This window comes from Gambusia affinis, linkage group LG10 (assembly GCF_019740435.1).
Source record: "Gambusia affinis linkage group LG10, SWU_Gaff_1.0, whole genome shotgun sequence".
NCBI lineage: Eukaryota > Metazoa > Chordata > Actinopteri > Cyprinodontiformes > Poeciliidae > Gambusia > Gambusia affinis.
In genome coordinates, this window is record NC_057877.1 from 7,611,498 (window position 1) to 7,631,884 (window position 20,387).

Here is a 20,387-nt window from a genome sequence, read left to right on the forward strand (position 1 = left end):
CGGCGGGGGCGAGGCGGTGCTGCGCTACGGTACCTTGTCTTGTTTCTGGTACGTCTGTTTGATGAAGGAGCGGGTGATTTCGTGCAGCTGCCGCAGAGCGGGGACGACCCAGACCGTTTGAGGACTCTGCTGAGAAGCCTGTAAACACAAGCACCATCTATGAAAGCCCACAATCATGTTTCATTTTCTGTCCATGCTTCAGGTCAGACTTGTCACCTTTGAAGTTTGTAAAATAATTTTAAAAAATAGAATAGAAATCAGAGCCACGGATACAAGGCATTAAGATTTAAATCGTTTTGTTCCAAACTTTAAGTCAAGGTGCTTCTGTTGAGCATCTGTGGTTCTGATTGGAAATATGTAGACTCAGCTTTTATTGCAGCAGCATTGTCTCACTGTGAAGAATTTAGTCACCTCTCACCTTTAATTTCAATGTGTTTAGTGAATGAAAAGAAGAAAAATCCCAAGTTTCTGTGTGAGGGAAAAAAAAAAAACCCTGGCATTTTGCGGAGGCCGTTTTCTCTTAGGTACTATTCAAAATAGGAAAGACAAGAAAAACATTCAACTACACCACAGAAATCCAATAGAAAAGCTGTGGGTGAGACAGGAGGCAGGACTCGAGCAATATTACAAAAAAAATGCAACATTATGCAGTAGCTTTATGCTTCCCCAAAGTTGTGCAGCCGTTTCACTTCTCTATATTATTAGAGACAGGATAAAACATGTACTGCAACAGAAGATGAAATAACTTCAATGTTCTTGCATTTTTAAACACGTTTACCAGAGGTTTAATACAGTGGAGGAAGGTGCTGCTTAAAAACCCAATCTCCACAAAAAACCCAACTGCTTGAAGAAAAAAAAACAAACAAAAAAAAAAACAGATTAATCACACAGACGGCTCTCGCCCAGAACCCGATCAACGGCAAGTGTGTAATCATTAGTAAGTGCCAAAGCCAATTTAGTTGAGCGAGCAAAAGATCAGCACACACCTGGTTAAATTACCTCATGCTGCAATCACCTGTGACCAAAAGAGCCCTTGCGTGAAAGAACCCTTCTCCATGATTGGACGGTCGGCAGGAATCAGCCAGATTAGTGGGAACATAAATCAAATGAGATTACGCTCTTACTTTAGCCAATGTGTTAAATTTCTTCTTGTGCCAAGTGCCAATATGAAATGAGCTTTGAGTGTTGCTGCCTTTATCGTCCTCCTGAGTGTGATGCTGGAGACATACATTTTATTTTACAGTCGGGCGTTTAACACACACACACAAAAAACATGAGCCGTATCAAGCTGGCACATGCAGCTACGGTGAGATGACGACTGTTTGCTGAAGCGTGTTGAAAAAGAAAAAAAAAAAAAAAAAAAAAACCTGCATGTGTAGCGTAGAATTTGTGGTTCGCACAAAAACAGCTGCAGGTGAGAAAGAACGCGCTGCTGTTATGATCTGCTATACGATTAGGTAAAACACATTCATTGTTTTGTTAGAAGGAAGCGTGATGAGGGGAGAAGTTGTTATTCCTCACAAACAGAGTGTATCTTAACAATGCAAACTGGGAGTCAGTCTTAAAATCTCACAAATGTAACACGGCTGAAACGACTGATTGGATAAATCGTGATTAATCAATTACTGGAAATAATTGTCGACTGATTTAGTCATCGATTAACTGTCTGTAGAGTATAAGGTTTAAAAAACAAGCCATTTTACTAAAATAACAACACATTCAGAGGCGTCATTAAGCTAAAATTGTGTGAAAATATAAACGTTTTGCAATCAGATAGAATAAAACAACACTTGTAAAATGTTTGACCAAGAATGACTCAAGTGGGATAAATCAAATCCTGTAAACAAAATCCATGTTAAGCACTTTTTGCTTTCAAATTATTAATCAAATGATTCAGAAAATTATATAAAAATAAAATAGTTACTTATTTTAAAAAGGAATTCAATTATTTGCTTTTTAAAAATGTGTTTCTAATATTGTATAAAAAAGCTTAAATGAAAAATCTTTAAAAATGTGGCTTTTTTACCTGATTAATCAGTTGTTAAAAATATTAACTGATTCCCAAAATAATCATTAGTTGCATCCCTAAAACCTAATATGGTCAAAACTGTCCTTAACAAACTGCTTCATAAGCCAGTGTCAGCATTAAGGATTCATGTTTCCATACAAATCACTAACAACAATAGTAGTGATAATAATTCACACAACTGTGTGACTATTCCTGCTTAATGCTGCAGACTAAACGCTTTAAAAATCTTTTGTCTTTAAAAACACAAAAGGCCTCGATATGAACCACAGTTACGCTCAACCAGCACCGACACGCCAACTTTAAAATGTCACAACAGAGAAAACTGTGAGGCAGAACGTTCCACATCCGCGTCTCACCTTCTTGATGTCTTCGATACATTTAATGATGTAGCTGCGCTTCACGGTCTCCTTGACGGCGTAGGCGTCGCTGAGGATCCCCAGGTGTTCCTCCAGGGCCTGCTGAACCAGACTGGTGGGCAGGGTGGGGAGGTGAGCCAGCTCCCACAGCACCTCTAGCACCTAAACACCAAAAAAAGAAAAAAAAAAAGAAAAAAAAGAAGAAAAAACACAACATGATTGAGACTCAACAAAACACCAGCAGCTTACTCAGAGGGAATTCTCGGCACCCAACGCACCTTTCCTGTAGTCGTCTCCGAGCGAGCTTCTCTGCCTATTCTCCCGATCAAACTGAGCAGCTTTTGCCGAACGCGGTCGCTCTCCACCTCCCAGCTCTATAAAATACAAAATAAAAAAAGCACACACACACACACGCAGGGATCAGTTGTAAGGAAGTACACACTTAAGAGACACTTTTTAGTCTAAGACATGTGATCAGCGCCGACCTTTTGTATGAGGACAAAGAGGTGGGTGAGCTGATCGAAGCTGAACTTCACGGCAGCAGCAGCGATTATTGTGTGGATGTTCTCTATCACCGTTGAGGACTGACCGGCCTGAAAAAGAAAGAAAAAAATTAAATAAAACACAAACAAAGTCAAGAGTTAAGTTATATGTAGGGATGCACCAATATGAAAACCTGGCCCGATATCGATATCCGATGATACTGCAGTTATATCAATAACCAATATTTACTGATACTGATACGGTATATATCTTGTATATGTTTCCCTACACTTCTGGTACCGTATAAAAGTGACCGCACCACCTATGTAGCTTTTCTGATTTATTTAAACACCCCGTAATCCTCTGATGCATCACTACGACTGAAGATATACCACATGGCTAAACCCTAGGTGTGGCTATTAATCATATAATATTGTTTAATGTAAAACTTAATAAAAATAAAATAAAATCCAGGATGATTTATTTCTAGCACTTCTTTCTGATGTCTCACAAGTCTTGCAAACCAAAACTGTCATTTCTAACCTGTATTCTCCAGATCTTGGTGAGTTCATCCAGTGACAGCTTACTCCCGAGCAGCTCGATGATTCCCTTTATCCTCTCACAGTACTGAGCCTGATCAATATTACCTAAAGCAACAAGAATCAAACACGAACCATCAAAACACATCACGTTGAAAACAGTTCCAGTCGTATTCCTGACAGGTTTTCACTCGTGACCTCTTACCTTCCAGCGCTATCGACAGGACCGAGTTCTCCACGAGCCAGTCGAGAAGTTTATCTGTATCGATGGCGTTTTTTACTGTTTTTGACACTGTACTTTCTTCTATTAACTTGGTCACCTATCAGATAAGAATAATAAAAAAAAAAAAAGTTTGATAAAACACTTAAAAAAAGAAAAAAACAGGCACTGAAACAAGCTGCCTCGGCACTTCAAACCCCAAAGAAACTGACTTCTTTTAAGGAGTTCATTTTGGTGGAGAAGTGGGGAGTTTTGAGCATTCTCAGCAGCGTGTCCAGCCGCAGGTCGTCCACCACGGCGACCAGTTCCCTCTGGAACCTCATGCACAGCAGCTTGATGGCCGACAGCAGGTCGGGGATGCTCACCAGACGCTGGGGGTAGAAAGAATTAGACCAATCCATGAGATTTTTTTTTTATTAAGAAACCACCTTAGTTTATGATTATCCTGATGAGGATAACCGAACTGCAGTTGCAGCAGCAAATATAACACGGTTCGTAAAAACACTACCTTGTCCTTCAGGTCCTTTTCCTCCAGGTTCTGCACATATGTGATCGTCTTGTGGATGACGGGATCGAGCATGGGCTGCACAAAAACAAGAACAAGTGACTTTGTTTATCTGTGTTCAGGGTCAAGGAGCAAGCGGATGCAGGAAATCAAAATAGAACTAAAACCAGAATGGGAATCATGGGTCACATTAAGCAACGAGTAAAAAAAAAAAAAAAACAGTAGAAATTTATACTAGCAGGAAGTAAACTAATCAAAAGAATAAATAGAAAAATGTAATAGTCTACACTCTATGTGTGAGTGAGTATATTTGTAAGATTTCCTTTTATTTGACTATTTAAATCAAAGAAGTATTTGAACTTTGTTGCAACTATGTGATAGCATTGTGAGAATACAGAGTACATATTAGCTCACCTGGACGAGGCTGGAGTTTAAATATTCTGCACAAACACCAAGGGGCTGGACCAGGGCTGATACACACTGAACACACAGGTGGAAAGAGACAGAAGGGATATCAAACACACACAAATCAATAAGCAGATCAACTCATCAATACCACCTGCAGTACAGCTAGCTGTTTAAGGTTTTATAACAGCAACAACATAATCTGTGCTTCTCAATCCTCAGCAAGACACTTATAAAAACCACAAACAGCAAATATTTTACCTCAAATAAATGTGAAGGCCTAAAGTTCAAACAGGATTTTTATCTTGTGTTTTCACACCTGGTAGTCTGGTAGACTCGGTTCGATTGGGAACCTATACTCCAACATTTTTTGTTTTACATTTTCAGTTGGTGGAGGTCGCTTTTACGACGCACTGTGACAGATAAACCAAAGCCTTTGGAGAAAAAAAAAAAACAAAACAAAAAAAAAAACTTTCCACATCCTCGCCTGTGGTGGCGCTGCAACAACAACCACTGAAGGAAACAACGAGAAAACCTCTGAAGAAGACATGAGCCCAACGTCCTTCCTTCTTCACGAAACGCAAACAAAAATGGATTAGCGTCAGATTTTTGCAGTTGCGGGATTTCTCCTTTGTCTTTGGTAAATGTGCTAAAGCTAAAATAACACTCGGTCATTTCTCGCGAGAATGCTAGACACGCTCTTATAAAAGCCGAACTGACCTGAGACGCTCGAAAAGCCGGAAGTGGACTATAGCGCAGGGCATTCTGGGTAATTACAACCCAAAAACAAATAGGCTCGCGGGAAATTGGCTCGTGGTCTTTTACCAAGGACAAAAGAAAAATCCCGCAACCGCTAAATTTGAAGTTACTCCATTCTTGTTGACGTTTCATTAAGGAAATTGCGCTCAGTGTTTTCTTCGGAGGTTTTTGTGTCGTTTTCTTCAGTAGTTCTTGGTTCAGCGCCACCACATGCAAGAGGGTTGTTGGTTCATTTGACATAATCCTGTGTGAAAGGGAATTGCACCAGATAAAAATGTAACAAGTGTTGCAATTTTGGTCCCCAACCAAACCGAGCATAACAGCTGTGAAAACAACCTAAAAGATTATGGCTTCCTGAAAGAGTGATGTGCTGTAAGCATGTGGTTGCACAGTAAAGACCATGCTGGCAATTTCATGTCTATTAAACCAAGCATCAAATCAAACATTTAAAGACTTTTCTTCTATACATCATTCACTCTGTCAGTGCTTAGTCACAAAAGCATAGTGATTAGTTTCTGTTTGTCCTTTTAAAGAAATCCTTTGTAATCATAATGTAAGAAGCTCCTTCTCCTCAATGACCCCGACCCTCCATCCCACTCGACTTCCTCCTCAAAGCAGACAGATTAATGAGCCACCTCTGGGAGTCAGAAGAGGAGGGAGCTCTTCTCCCGTTATCTCCTCTCCTTTCTCTTTCAGAATCTGCCATCTTTGGAGTAGGTTAAGCATTCGATGGCTAACGCTCGCAGATACTCCTGAGCTCTCTCCGATGATTAAGAGTGCCAAATTAGTCCGCGCTGAGCCTTTAGCCTTGTTAACATGCAAAGCGTCAATTACTATGCAAAATGCTGCGGTTCCGGCCAGGTTCTGGTGAAGGAAGCATCCGCACAAGGATGCTTTCAGAAACATGTAAAACAACAGGGCATTTCAAGCGTCACACAGCGGGAGGATGTCAGAGTAAGAGAGCGTTACTGGGAGGGAGGGAGGCAGAAGAGGCACATTCAGCCCCCTGCAGCAGAGAGCAGGGGTGGTGTGGAGGGGGGGAGACATGGTGACCTTTTATGCTGTTACAGACGCCATCAAAGTCTGTCACTCTGCATGCATGAAATGTGCAAATACTATTTCAGGTATTACAATATGAAAAGTATGGCTGGGCGATATGGTTTAGAAATAATAATTAAAAAATTATTTCCAAACCAGATACAATTTTTTGCTTTAATAAACTTTATTTTACTCTCTTTATATAAAAAAAAAAGTACAAATAACAAAAATTTTTCAAAAAGTATCGGGTCGGGATATGAGAGTTTTTGTTTACTCACAAGCATACTGGCATAACATTAGCAGAATAAAAACATGGGTTTTCCAGAACAATGTCTTAAAATAACAAGAAAAAAGTTGCTCTAGTGAGGAAAAAAAAAAAAGTCTGGATATTTTTTTTGTTGGAGTTCTAATAAAATTACTACTTCATTCTCCTGTTGTTGCAACTTTATTCTTGAATTTAGTACGACTGTATTCCTGTAACATTATGACTTTATTTTTAACAAAAAAAAAATCTTAGCTTGACTCTTAAATTTTGTTGTAGAGTTGACTTGAATTCAAAGTCCAAATAAATAGAAGATGTCAAACGTGCTTGTCAAACAAGATGGCGGGCCTTTGGGTGTATTGACATCACTCTGAACTATGGGGAAAAAAAATCAAAAATCGATGACTATATTGGTGAAAAAAAACAAATCCAGATTTTCCCCGAAAAAATAAACTCTTCAAAAACCAAAACTTTGATTGATCAATTAAAACCATTTATCGCCCAGCTCTAGTGGAAAGAAATGAAGGGGAGGGATATTCTTACAGCGATCTCGATCTCCTCTGAGCTGAGTTTAGTCTGGATGGCAGCGAATCCTCCCAACTCTCCAAACTTCACCACAAAAAAAAGAGGGGGGGGGAAAAAATACAAAAACAAAGATATGAAGCAAAAGTACTGCAAACATGCAAACATTTATCATTTATAGACTTGAACAATTTATCACTCACTCGATTCACTAAATCAACCAGCCAACCGTGGGGCTCCTGAAAGGGAAAACAAATCATGCTTTCACTCAACAATGACAGTGCAAACCCTGACAGACGGACGTGTTTCTGACAGCTGTTGTGTGTCAGTCACTGCTGCTTTCATGAGCTCATTGGCTCGGCTACACGTCGCTGAGGATGAAAAACTCGTTTGCCTGTCCGTGAACCATAAACAGAGACTAATAAGGAAGCTGGTAGCTAAATATTCAGGCAGCTTTGCACACATGTGGGTGCTTCTGGGTAAACCTCGAAGACAGAAAGGAAGAGCGTCCCTTACTTTCTGGTAGGTGTTGCTGGGAGAGACTGCAAATATGTTGGCCTCGTCTCCAAAAACTTCTGCCCAGTTCCTCTGACATGACTTCATTCGGTTCTTAAAGTGGTACTCGTTGTCGGGGTTAAGGGCCTGCTCACAACAGAAACAAACGCGACACGGATAGATGACATTTGGCAACTACAGTCGTAATGCAAACAAGACTCCTTCCTGATTCCTTATGGTGACATCATACATCCAACCACAGATCCATAGCAAAAAATTTAACAGCAATATTTTGATTTATTTAGCACATCATGGGGAAAGAAAGTCATATTTTAACCATGTCATTCATACATCTATAAATGTCAGACATCCAAACTAATTATTTAATTCACAAGCAAAGTATTTCGTTTTCAGACTAAATATTTACTGTAGTTTACAAACAACATATTTAGTTCCAAAGGAAATATTTATTTTCCAAACTAAAAATGTGATTTTCAAACTAAATATATAGCTTGCTAAGGAGATGGTTAGCTAAATATTTAGGTCCAAGCTAAATATCAAGTTTGGGAAAATACATTTGAGTTGGGAAAATAAATATTTAGCTCAGCGTTAAACAGTTAGTTGGAAAATAAATATTTAGTTTGCAAACACAATAATTAGTTTTACTAACTAAATATTTAATTTACAGGCTAAACATTTAATTTCCCAACAAAATATTTATTCCCCAAATTAAATATTTAGCTTGGACCTAAATATTTAGCAAGCTAAAGTAGGTATTTAGTTTAGAAATTAAATGTTTATTTTGAAAAATACATATTTAGGTCAGACTTAAACATTTTGTTTTTAGTTTCCAAGCAAGATATTTAATGTGAAAGCTAGATATTTATTTTGGAGCTCTGACATTTATGAATGCATATATAACATGGTGAAAATATTACTGAAAAATGCCATTCATTTTTTACTGTGCAACTTTACAAACGTCACCTCATAGTTTTCAGATTAAAGGAGGCTCAATATAAAGAAAAACATTTTTCCAGATATTTAAAAAAATACTTTCAAAACAATTTTTTTCTTTTTTCCACTCCCACTTTGTGTTGACCTATGGTATAAAAATCCCAATATAACACATTGAAGTTTGTGGTTAGAACGTGATAGGTTCAGGGGGCGTGGGACAAAGATGTTCCCTGCAGGTTAAACAATCTACTGGACACAGAAAGAGAGCCCACCATGGTCAGGACCCCCATCAGGTTGACGGGGACGGGGTCCTGCTTCACCCTCTCGGCCACCAGCTCCACCAGCAACATCAGCATGTTGTAGATCCCCTCGTGGATCTCCGTGCCCCACTTGTGTACGGCGCTGCTGGTCAACAGCTGGCGAGACGTAAAAACGGGAAGACAGAGTAAGTCGACGAGCGGGCCAGCCCATCCGGTCCGGCGGTCGCTCCGTTCCTTTCACAGCTCACCTTTTTGAAGGCCTCCGGCATGCACCGATCCACAAACCTCTTGCAGTTCTCATCGGCGTCCGCCAGACCTGACGAGAGAGGGAGGTTCAGTGCTCTGAATCTAAACTCGGAAGAGGAAGTTATTTGGTCGGATACGCAATCAGCCGTGAGACTAAGCGTCCGCAGAAACGGCGTGTTGTTAAAAAACCACCCGGCGGTCCAACGGCACCATCCCACCATCAGGGTGGTTTGCGTTTTGGAATGTGAAATAAGATGACCTGCGTTCTCTTACCGTGACGTGCAAGGCAGGTGGAGGCGATGAGGCACTTGCCCAGGGACTCCTCTCTCTTGTAGGGTATGGACCAGTGATCGGTGAAGACCCGGCTCTCCAGCTCGTACAGGTTGGTGGTGGGGAACTCCATGCTACCTCCCGAGCAGTTCCCGTTCTCGTCGTTGCTTCGCTGCAGACAGACGGGCGTGGCAAATTTATTACTAACACGCAGAAGGTGACTTTATCCCTCCACCCCCACCATCATCCCTCTCGCCTCCCAGAGTTCGTCCTTTCTGTCTTACAACTATCCAAACCGTCCTCTGCGTGTAGTGAGGGTAATACAAATCGCCTCTGTAGCATCTGCCCTTCATCTCTGCTCCATCTTCACGCATTTAATTAGGCAGCTTGACATGTTAATCTGCCACAACTGAACAAATGAAGGAGAAATCCACAGAGAGAGAACAGATAATTTAGCCCGAGCTGAAAAAAAACCAACTAAACAAACTGAATCATTTACCTCAAAAAGTTTGCCAGTATATTCATAAGGTCGGACACAACTACGCAGCCCAGCAACAGGAAACATATTGTCGTATCCGAGAGCAACCGTCTCCTTATCGAAGTTTTGAGCTGTAACTGATGTGATCTGCAGACCCCACCGAGCCCCCAGAACTCATCTCCAGCTACATTATAAATGAGCAAAAACTATTACGGCCCATTTTGCCTGTGGGCTCCACCAAGTTTAAATATTAATGCAGTGCAACCCAGTTGGGTCAAGTCTGCCTAATCTGAACACATATCCAGATACTGGCTTACGTATTGGTTCAAAATCGTTAACATTTCTTTCAGCTCTGAATCCAAAGGAAGGATCTCCAGTAGCCGTCAGTCTTGCAATGAATCTGGAGAGGCCTCTGACTGAAGACTTGCGTGACAAGACACATGACCGTCACGACATGCTAACAGATCAGAATCAAGGCAGTAGAGATGATATTTCACAGTAATACGTCTTGGATGACACCATCAGTTGCCAGCTCATTTGCTTTTGCCGCATCTCTTTAAAATCTCTGACTAAGTTTATGGTAAGATTCTTACCAAAAATGTTGATGGACGAAGTGGCTTAAAGCAACCAATGACAAATAATCCTGATAATTCATCGGCTAAAATCAACCTGTTTTATACTGTTGTTAGTTTCTAAAAAGCAGAGCGGCAAAAGCTAACAATATTCCGGTTAGCATGCTTTTTAAAACAACTTGAAGGGGGCCATTCTCTGTGTTCGTTCATGTCCATGAAACAGTGTCAAGAACCAATTGGTGTTTTCTTGTGATCATATTATATTAATTTTTATATTTCTCCAATAACTCCGAAACCATAATACATTTGCTCACGAGAATCTCTTGCCGGCCCCATGCCTGGCGGTCAGTGTGATCTCGCGTGCATCAAACACCGTCAAACACGTGACAGTAAGGTGATAGGCCGCACTTTATGTCTAACGGGAGGAGGCAAAGTGCAGGGAGCAGAGAGGGAGGAGGACGCAACCGGAGATGCATTATATTCCATCCTTTCCCCTTTCTAGGAAAATTAGATATACGACAAGCAGATGGATGAGAGGTGGAAAAACAGCAGGAAGACACAGATAATAGAGACGTTCTGTTGAAGAGCCATCAGAAATATGGCAAAGAAAATCTGCAACGTCCGGCCAGGAACACCAAATGACGTCCCAATTAGGATCAAAATGACCAATATATATTCTTTAAACACCTGAAGACATAAGCAGAGTGGAAGGCAAAATGTGTGCGTTGATGTGTGTGTGGTTGTGTTGGGGCGAGCGGGTAACTCTGCCCCACTCTGTTACCGTGCGCCCACAGCCCTCTTGGGAACTCTGCGCAAAAACTGCAGCGGGTGTGTGTGTGTCGGAGCGGCCGAGGGAGGAACTATATTTAGGAGTAACACACGAGGCCACAGTCCAACCACCGGTCTGTTACACATAAACACGGCAACTGTGAGAAGGGGGAATTAATTGCGTTCGTCCTTTGTGTTACGACACGCGCAGAACGTTTCACATCTTCAAATCTCACACGGAAGTGACTTTTGACGAGTTCCCGTCAGGAAGTTCTGCTCCAGAGGTGTTTTGAAAAATGTATGTGTTGTCACAGAGTCCTTGGTTGTTGATGTGCCCGGTGGTTCATGCATCACCCTGCCGTGCTTTAAATCGCTACACGATAAACGGAAAGGGTTTCTACAGAGTTCCTCCTGCAGCTGTTATGTAATTCATCCGAGTTTCATTATGTGTTCGCTTCACATAACACAATACTGAAATTAACTTCTGATATGCCAGCGCAGTAAAGGGTTATTTCACAATTTATTATTATTATTATTATTATTTATTATTTTTTTTTGTATCTGGAACAACTTAGATCAGTTTGGTTTCACATTTTTAATTCACTCAGAGTTGTTAATTCTTTACTGGTTCACCCAATTCAGATTTGTTATAAGGGCAATTTCTAATAACTGGGAAAGTAACTTTAATTTGCAAAAACATTCATTTTTAAAAAGGAATGATGATGCCAAATCAGACGTAGTTTAGGAACAGGAAAGCAAAAGACATTTTTTGAGCTTAATAAAAAAAGGCACAAAAATTAGAGTCACTTTTAAGGTGTAAATGGGAATATTCTTGCAATGGATTCTGGACTACTACCAATGACCGATATCCTGCTGCAGATTATTATTATTTTTTCACATTGGAATTAGCAGGTCAGACCTAAAATAGCAAACTGAGATAGCAAACTTAAAGTACTCTGTCTCACTGCAATCAACTAATGTTTGTCACCTTGAATGTTTAAGTTGATAATGTGTTTTCTTTTGGTTTTGTTTGGCGTTTTGTGCATTTGTGAGTTAGTTGTCTGTGTGTCTCTTTTGAAATATAGAAGACAATAAACAGATTTTTGGAAAAAATTAATCTATCCATCTTAAATCATAATCAATATCTACAGCAGACTTTTTGCTTGAACACCTCAATTTTATCTGTAAGAATCACTTAGCTGCCGATTCATAACCTATGAAATCACAGACTTTGAAAGAGGATGCTCATTCCACAACAGGTTTTCTAACAGAGCAACAGGTCAAAGGTCAGGCAGGAGAGGAAACACAGCTATGTATTGCTTTAGGGGTCAGTCAAAGCAATCCCACTGTGCTATGCTGACAGGCGCTTTATGAGAGGCCGGAGGATTTAATAGCTTTCGCAGCACATAGACACAGCGGGCTGGACGAAGTTAGGACCCGTAAGCAAGTATTATACTGGCAACCAGTTGCTGCTTCTGCAAGAGTGATCCCTCAATAGCATAAGAACATATGGATCTACATACAGCTATTACCAAAATGGCACCTTTGCTATAGAGATATTGCGAAACCGCTTCAAAGTCAAGTTAGAGAGAAATAAAATCTTAACAGCGGTCGAGGTTTCAGACAGCCTCCTGGTTAGAGACGGATAATACGATGCAAATCGTTTCAACAGTCCAGATGACAATCAAAGAACCATCCTAAACTAGAGCTTCCTATAAACGTGATGCTTTCGCTGCTGCTCCAAATTACTGGCGGGTTTCACCCTCCAACTTAGCTAGAAAAAAAGCTACTAGCTAGCTGCCTAGCTAGCTAGGCTAACTTGCAAATTTGAATTTCTCATTAAGCTTCAGCAGTAAAGTTCCTAAACATACTGCCCATAAGTATGAAGTGCTAGCATGTCCTGCCTGTGTGGGACTGGTGGATCATTTTCTCCCTGACAGCTCACGTTAGGGTTTGCTGTATGTAGCCTTGAAAGCCGCTAAGTTGAGCTAGTTAAATGGGCGAGCCTACTTTCTGCTGCAGCTTACAACCGACGGCATTTCCTCACTCACTCCTGGAGCCGATGAGTATTGCGCTTACCTCGCCCTCCACGACGTCGTGGTATGCTGGAGGGGGATCGAACCCACTAGTCCCAGTCCTCCCGCTGTTTTCCCCGTCCCCACTGGAGCCCAAGCCGGTGGAAGGCCCACTCTCCATCGGCTCGTATCCATAGCCGAGTCCGGGGCTCTCGTTCGTTAGAAGCGCCACTGCCTCGTTGATGTCATTCTTTGCCAGCCGGAGCGCTTTCCGTATCACGTCAGGATCTGGGAAACCCATGCAGAGGAGCGTCGTTATGTGCTGCTCCTCTTCGGTCTCCATTTTCGGGGTGTCTCCGCTTCCCACACTAGTTGTACAGCGGTGCTCGGCACAGCCCTGTAGCCGTGCACGCCGCCATGTTTACAGTCCGCCGCCGCAGCTAGCCTGCCTGTCACGATTTGCTTCTCCCAGAACAGCGCCGACACAGGTGATACGGTGAATTCTGCATTCCGAGAAGTCCAGGCTCGCCACGGGAGCGCGCACACTCACCATACTAGATGATTCAGTGATTTTAACCTTGTTATTAGTGTTTACCGTTTATTACTGCGGCTTCACCTGGAGGAGTTATGTTTGGAAGTCCATCATGATACATGAACTTTACTTTTTTCAAAAGATGAGCATAAAGCGGCCCAACAGAATATGACAATAAGCTACTCTATAATTAATTAACGTTATCATTCTCTCCACTAAGGACAAGGATGTAAGAAAATGCATGGATGGATGGATAATAATAATAATAATAATAATAATAATAATAATAATAATAATAATAATAATAATAATAATAATAATAATAATAATAATTAATAGTTGAGCATAAAAAAATCCTGTATGCCAATATTTGCTAAAATGTAAATAATGTCAAATGATTTTTTTAAAGCTAATCTTTAATTTTTAAGTTTTTTTGTTTTAAGATGTTTTGATCCCTATTCCTATCTGATTAATGAGCACCACGTGTTGATTTAAATATACTACTTTTAAATCTATTTCTGAGCCGTATTAATAATTTTCCAATTCAATTGTAATTCGGGACAAGGGAGCCAATTCTAAACAGTTGTGAAAAATAAAAAAATTGCATTATTTTTTTAAATTTTGAATTTTTTAAATTCTTTTATTTCTTTTTCATACTTTTTGACGCAATGATTTCCCTGTTTTCTGTACAATAGAAATTGTTCTACATATATTTAGAACTACTTGAAGACAGGTATGTGGAAATGCAGCATAAATTTATAGGATATTTAAAATAAATTTGAAGGTAGAGTTTTTTTAACCATACATTTTTCCACAAAAAAGAGAAAATATCGTTTAATGCAAGTAATTTGTCCCTCTTATTTTTGTCAAAAAATATTTATTAAAACTTTAATAAACACTATTAATTTCCAGTGCAACACCATAACAGTGATTTTACTTTTTATAAAGAAGGGCGTGGCATTGCGCGTGAGTAGGGGCGGTCTGGGGGCGTTGGTCCTTATGCCGCGCTGGTCCTTATGCCGCGCCGCGAGCGCGTCACATGATCGCCTGGCACACGTGATTATGGACGAAACAAAACAGGAACAAAATGGCTGCAACTGGAGATGAAGCCGCAGCTATGGACAGTATTTCCAGGGAACCAGCAGCCGTTTCAGCGGGGTTAATTGCAGCTTCTAGCGGCACGGCTGCGGCTGAACGCCCAGACGATCCACCAGAAGCCCCGTCAAGTGCGCCAAAGAAACCTGGAGCAAACAGTACGTGGTGCTTTCCTTGCACTTCCTTAGCACCCAAATGGCAATAGAGCACACAATTTCGTTTGTTTTTGCTTTCATCTGGTTGTTGACTGATGATTTATTGCATTGCAGTTGTGGTTTCATCCAAATTCTCATCTGGATTAATTTAGTTCTGCTTCAAATTGTTGTGCCCAGGCGATGGAGGTGTGGAGACCGCGGAGGAGGCTGTGGAGCCCGCAGAGCCAGATATCAACGAGCTGTGCTCTGACATGTTTGAGAAGATGGCCATTTTCCTGCAAGGGGAGCTAACAGGTGTTAAACCTATTCTCATTTCTATTGTTGTGCTCTTTCTCTAAAGCTGTCATTCGGTACTGCACTCTAATTTTAAGCGTGCCTGAAATGTATTTACCACACTTATCTTAATTTAGATACTACCTAACAGTTTTCTAAAAATATCCCCAAACTTCACTCAGATTTATTTTAGTGTTACTTATTGTCAAAGCAGTTTTTCTTGACTTCTCTCTGGCTATTATTTCTAATGAATCTGGTTAACCTCGTGGTAAAAGTTACTAGGGATGCTCTGATTCTTTTGTTTAAGTATAAATGCTACTATGTGATCTGGCAAAATGGGAAAGTGATCTGGCAATAAAGTCACTTAATTTAGACGTAATACTTACAAAAATACAGCAGCCATTCAGTCAAATGGATAATTGAAAAACCTGCAATCAGTAAAACAATATTTAACAGTAAGGTTTTCCATACCCTAATTAATACATGAGTCAAATAAATCTCACAACCATTGCCTATCAATAAAAAAGTAAACATTCATTCAAAGTCAAATGCTGGCTGCAAAATAAATTCGGCTGTTCCGAATGTCCGAATTTTTCTTTACTGTTGTTTCTTTTCTCTCATGAACAAATGTGCATTTCTTCTCAGCAACGTGTGAAGATTACCTGCTGTTGGAGAACATGAACAAGCTCACAAGCCTGAAATACATGGAAATGAAGGACATTAGTATCAATATAAGCCGGAATCTGCAGGACCTCAACAACAAGTGTAAGCATTAGGTTCATTTAAAGAAAGAAAAAAAAAATCAACATTCATGAATTAGAAGTTTTTGTTTGTTTGTTTTTTCCATTTCTGAATTGAAGAGCTCTTGGTTGTGTGTGTGTGCTTGTTTCAGATGCGAGCCTACAGCCTTACCTGGACCAAATAAATAAGATCGAGGAGCAAGTGTCATCCCTCGAACAGGCTGCGTACAAATTGGATGCATACTCCAAGAAGCTGGGTAAGACACGCGCTACACAGTAGAGAGGATTTAGATATCTGGCAAAGTGTAGTTACTGCTGAGAAATCATGGATTTATTTTTTTTAAATTAAAAAGATATATCAGTTATCAATACCTTCCCAATTTGGTTCTACGTGATAAGAAAATACAAAAAGTATTGTTAGAAACTGGAGTTATTGCAGTAAATCCTATCACTCAGTTCTCGGACTGCAAGACAACAGGAGGAAAGTAAACATGGGGACTACCACATGAGAGATTACTGCAAAAGGAATGTTTTCATTGTTGGAAAATAATGACTGGATATCAAGCGATCACATATATAACTTCCTACTCTCTGATTGCGCTGCATCATGTGTCACGCACTCGACAATATGTGATTTACATGGAGAACAAGAGTGACAAACAGGTTTGTCACTTTTTAAATCATTTTTAATTTTTCTATTTGCAGAAGCCAGATTCAAGAAACTGGAAAAGCGATGAGGGACAGAAGACGAGGCAGACTGAGGGTTTCGGTGCCTTCTCGCCTTCTTCACCCATCCCTGCCCTCCACTCTACTTACCAGGAGACACAGGGGAGGATGTGAACTGTGGCTAAAGCAAAAATAAGAAACACCCCAGCGAAAGCAGGCGTCTTTATGCACTAATACCACAGTGTTGGCTGTAGATTTGACTCCAGTATCACTGGTTTCTGTTCATGCAACCAAGATGTGCCACATGTTTGTCCAACTGTTATCAGGAAGATGTTCTTATCAAAAAGTGAAGCAAATGACACGTATGTGGTTAATTTGCTTCTTAAAGTGTATTTAAAGCTTAATCATGTCAGAAACTTTTTTTTTTTCCAGGCATTTTTTTTTTTTGTAAAATGTTGGGGAATAATCTGAGTTTACTCTGCATTAATTATTTTGTCAGGCAGTGTTCAGGAGACGCCAAACTGCTTAAACCTGTGACTTGGTTATAATGTTGAGTTTAAAGACAAACTCTACTGTTTGTTTTAAATTTGTAGCTCGCATACAATTCCTTATAAAGTCAACATCATGTCATGTTCTCCTGAAAACGCACCACTGAAATAAACCCTGATCCCACCACTGACAGCAGATGGCAGTCTTGCACCACGATTGGTTCTTTTAGGATTTTTTTTTTTTTTTTTTAAATATCCGTCGTTTTTCTGCTTGGGGGAACTGAACCACTGTTAAATAAGAAAGGATTTGAGTTACTGCTTTCTCCAAGAAAGGACAAGAGTCGAGCTTCGACAGAGGGAAACGGATGGCATCTAGCTGCACGTTCAAAGCCACGGATGGATGCCATCTGCTTCCTTTGTTTCCATCTTCACGTCAACTGAACAGCAGATCATCTAAACTTGTTGAATCTTTCTTCTGATTGTAGGCCAATCTCTACAAATGTGTATTTGTGTGTGAGGCTTAATCTAAAGCAGGTCTCTGTCATTAGTTTAGCTGAGGCGCTGGCACAGAGGGAGCTCGTTATTCATACTGTAACATTATTTACTGTTGCTCTGTGATCCTTCCATCTCTCCCTTTCCTTGCTTTATATTTTTTCCCCTCCCCACACTCCTAGAGTATACACCTCAGTCCTCTCCTAAAGGCCCCGGACTCGGCGTCTTGAGCTTTGGGTGGTTTTCTGGAGTCTATATGTGCGTGCCTGGAGATAGTCAAGCAAAGTGGAGAAGGTAACATTAATCATAGCCAAGCCTCTCATGTTGTTAAATTTGGGTGGGTATTGCATGTGCTGTGCTAAATAGTTGGCTTGAAGATTTGGGAGGTGGAAGGAATTTCTGTAGTTTTTATAGCTTGTAGGTTCCAGCTATGGTGGAAAAACTCTGTTCAGATAGCAGATTATTCTGCTTTGGAAAAGCATTCACCTCTCCTTTACACCTTACACTTGAACACCTCCATATATTTAGTTTTGTTATCAACACAAGTAATCATTTTTTTAGTTGGTTTTTGCAAGTAAAAATCTGAAATGTTTAGCTTGGCATTTCAATTACTTTGCAGAGTCGATATTTATTTTTTTCCAATGACAGCTGGAGGAATTTTGAGGCTATATTTTTCTTCTTGTGTTAACATACGTCAGGCTCAGGCTGGATAGAGAACATCTCTGACCACCAGTTTTACATCTTATTATAGATTTACAGTTGGATTTAAGCCTGGACTGTGATTTGGTTATTGTAAAACATGCTATCTGATCCAGTCGTTTGGTGTCGTCCTGCTTGAAGCTGAAGATTTTGCGACCTCTTGCAGGTGTTCTTCCAGGATTGCAAAAAATGATGTTTTCTTTTCCGTCAATTACACAACCATGTACTACTTTTTGTTGGTCAATGATGTGAAAGTCTGATAAAACTCATTGAATTTTGTAAGTTTGTAGTGCAACAGTTCGAATTTATGACTTTCTTCTCAAGGTGATGTAATTTCGTAATTCACGGCTTATCAAAGTAAATGAGTTCTTTCCTTTTCTACCGTGTTTTGTTTCAGAATTGTTTTCCTGCTATGAAACCAAATTCATTTTGACTAGGTGATTTTATTTGACACTGAGTTATACATCTTACTGTAAAGTACCTTGGTAATCCTTCGCTGTCGTTCGTCCCTGGTGACACATGGTCCTTCTAGCACCGCGGCGTGACAAGAACCTCAGACTTGTATCTCTTTCAGCCCTACAGGCGTCATTTTGTCAAAGACAAAAGAAACTGGGGGATAGGATTTTCAAGAGCGGCACCACGGAGCTTTAATCCATACAGACTGCGGCTACTCTTGGAAAGTTTTTGCAAACATTTTCCTTTCATTTTTACACTTTCCGCCTTCAGTCATGTTGTCTTTGTTGTCTCTTCTCCAAAGATTAACTCTTGATCCAGAGAACAGAACAGATGATGTTATGAATTCTTGTTTCCTCTTATCTCTCCATAAGGTAGTCATTCTCCATTTTGTGTTTAATCCTTAGATTCTTTTTAAGTGAGGGTCCAATGCAAATGTGTCAACAGCTTAAAGATTTGCAAAATGTTTGTTTGCATCAACTAGTATGTTTTATATCTCTTGAAGGAAAGATATTGACTTCTCTGAAAATTCGGAAAGAAGATGGATCTGATTTGGATACTTTTGCTTTGCTTTGAGGTGATGGATGCCAGAATTTCCCAGCAATCTTGACGAGGTAAAGTATCAAACGCATGTCCGTCATCAGCAGAAGCATTGGAGCTGATCTCTTCAACACTCTCAAATGGAGCTTGAGCTAGTTAACAATAACAGGGCCAGATGCCACACCACAGACTTGTGTAACTGACAGGCAAGCACATATGTTTTCTCTCTTTTTTTTTTTTTTTGCTCATGAATGAGTGAGAGAGGACACTCACATGATTTTCAAACCGCATTTGTTCTTTGTTTTCCCGTCTTGTGCAGACTGAGCATTTGTAGCTGGCCAATGTCAACAACTTTAGCGGTGTTGTGAAATCCCTTTTGTATCTTTTTTGTCTTCCTCTTACTTTCACACACAGATTGGATGAACCATTAAAATGTCCCTGTAAAGCCGTGCCACTACAAAGCTATCCAAACAGCTTGAAATAAGCGACAAGGGGGTGTTCATGTTTACACCCATTCATTTCAAAGAGCCCCGCAGATCTGGTTGGTGTTTGGGTAGCAAATATAAGCCACATGTGAGACCTGAGGAAGTGAGTCAAACTTCAAACACTCTTCAACAAGAAGAGCCCGCAAATCGACATGAGGTCAACTTTTGGCATGACAACCGTTCAGCTCACGCCTTCATCGTCTGCCATGTGGACGATGAAGATGAGGATGCAGGAGCGCTCTGAGAAACCTGCCACATCCATCCTTTCAGAAACCCAAAACCGAAATTCAGATTCTTGTCAGGTATGTTCTTTGAAGAGTTCAACCAAAGCTGGAATTCAGTCCATTTTGAGTAAACCCAAATGTCCAGACCTTCACTCCAATGCACTAGACTAAAACGGGACCAGATGGGTCGATGGCGCTGAATCTTAAGTTGTTGCGTTGTTTGGATCCCTGACACTCACAGTAGAACCGCTCTGGGTGTCGTACTCTAGTTTCCCAGATCCAGGCTGGGTTATTTTTTGTTCTCAGTTAAGTTAAAACCAACAACACTGTGATTAAGTGTTGTTTAGGAGCCCATTAAGACTCTTTGGC

The 20,387-nt window shown here is 40.4% G+C and overlaps 2 protein-coding genes across 4 annotated transcripts in view; one reads left to right on the forward strand and one right to left on the reverse strand.

The window, feature by feature from the left end:
- Nucleotides 1–13,875, reverse strand: part of usp24 (ubiquitin specific peptidase 24) — a 51,818-nt gene extending 37,943 nt beyond the window's left edge. For 2 of the 3 annotated variants that reach the window (XM_044128774.1, XM_044128773.1), the window contains exons 1-17: nucleotides 13,241–13,875; nucleotides 9,347–9,515; nucleotides 9,076–9,143; nucleotides 8,840–8,983; nucleotides 7,635–7,760; nucleotides 7,322–7,357; nucleotides 7,140–7,205; nucleotides 4,547–4,612; nucleotides 4,136–4,210; nucleotides 3,840–3,998; nucleotides 3,613–3,727; nucleotides 3,412–3,515; nucleotides 2,871–2,978; nucleotides 2,664–2,759; nucleotides 2,386–2,547; nucleotides 1,125–1,217; nucleotides 34–138 (exon numbers count right to left, since the gene is read on the reverse strand). In XM_044128774.1, coding sequence (XP_043984709.1) covers nucleotides 34–138; nucleotides 1,125–1,217; nucleotides 2,386–2,547; nucleotides 2,664–2,759; nucleotides 2,871–2,978; nucleotides 3,412–3,515; nucleotides 3,613–3,727; nucleotides 3,840–3,998; nucleotides 4,136–4,210; nucleotides 4,547–4,612; nucleotides 7,140–7,205; nucleotides 7,322–7,357; nucleotides 7,635–7,760; nucleotides 8,840–8,983; nucleotides 9,076–9,143; nucleotides 9,347–9,515; nucleotides 13,241–13,519 — 1,971 coding nt within the window. In that variant the 5' untranslated portion in view covers nucleotides 13,520–13,875. The remainder of the gene's footprint in view (nucleotides 1–33; nucleotides 139–1,124; nucleotides 1,218–2,385; nucleotides 2,548–2,663; nucleotides 2,760–2,870; nucleotides 2,979–3,411; nucleotides 3,516–3,612; nucleotides 3,728–3,839; nucleotides 3,999–4,135; nucleotides 4,211–4,546; nucleotides 4,613–7,139; nucleotides 7,206–7,321; nucleotides 7,358–7,634; nucleotides 7,761–8,839; nucleotides 8,984–9,075; nucleotides 9,144–9,346; nucleotides 9,516–13,240) is intronic. The other variant, XM_044128775.1, reaches the window with a different exon arrangement.
- A 244-nt stretch (nucleotides 13,876–14,119) lies between these two features.
- bloc1s2 (biogenesis of lysosomal organelles complex-1, subunit 2) lies at nucleotides 14,120–17,323 on the forward strand. The gene is made up of 5 exons (XM_044128367.1): nucleotides 14,120–14,961; nucleotides 15,136–15,252; nucleotides 15,877–15,996; nucleotides 16,124–16,228; nucleotides 16,677–17,323. Exons 1-5 carry the CDS (start codon nucleotides 14,796–14,798, stop codon nucleotides 16,706–16,708), a joined length of 540 nt encoding a protein of 179 aa, XP_043984302.1. The 5' UTR covers nucleotides 14,120–14,795; the 3' UTR covers nucleotides 16,709–17,323.
- Nucleotides 17,324–20,387: the final 3,064 nt, after the last annotated feature.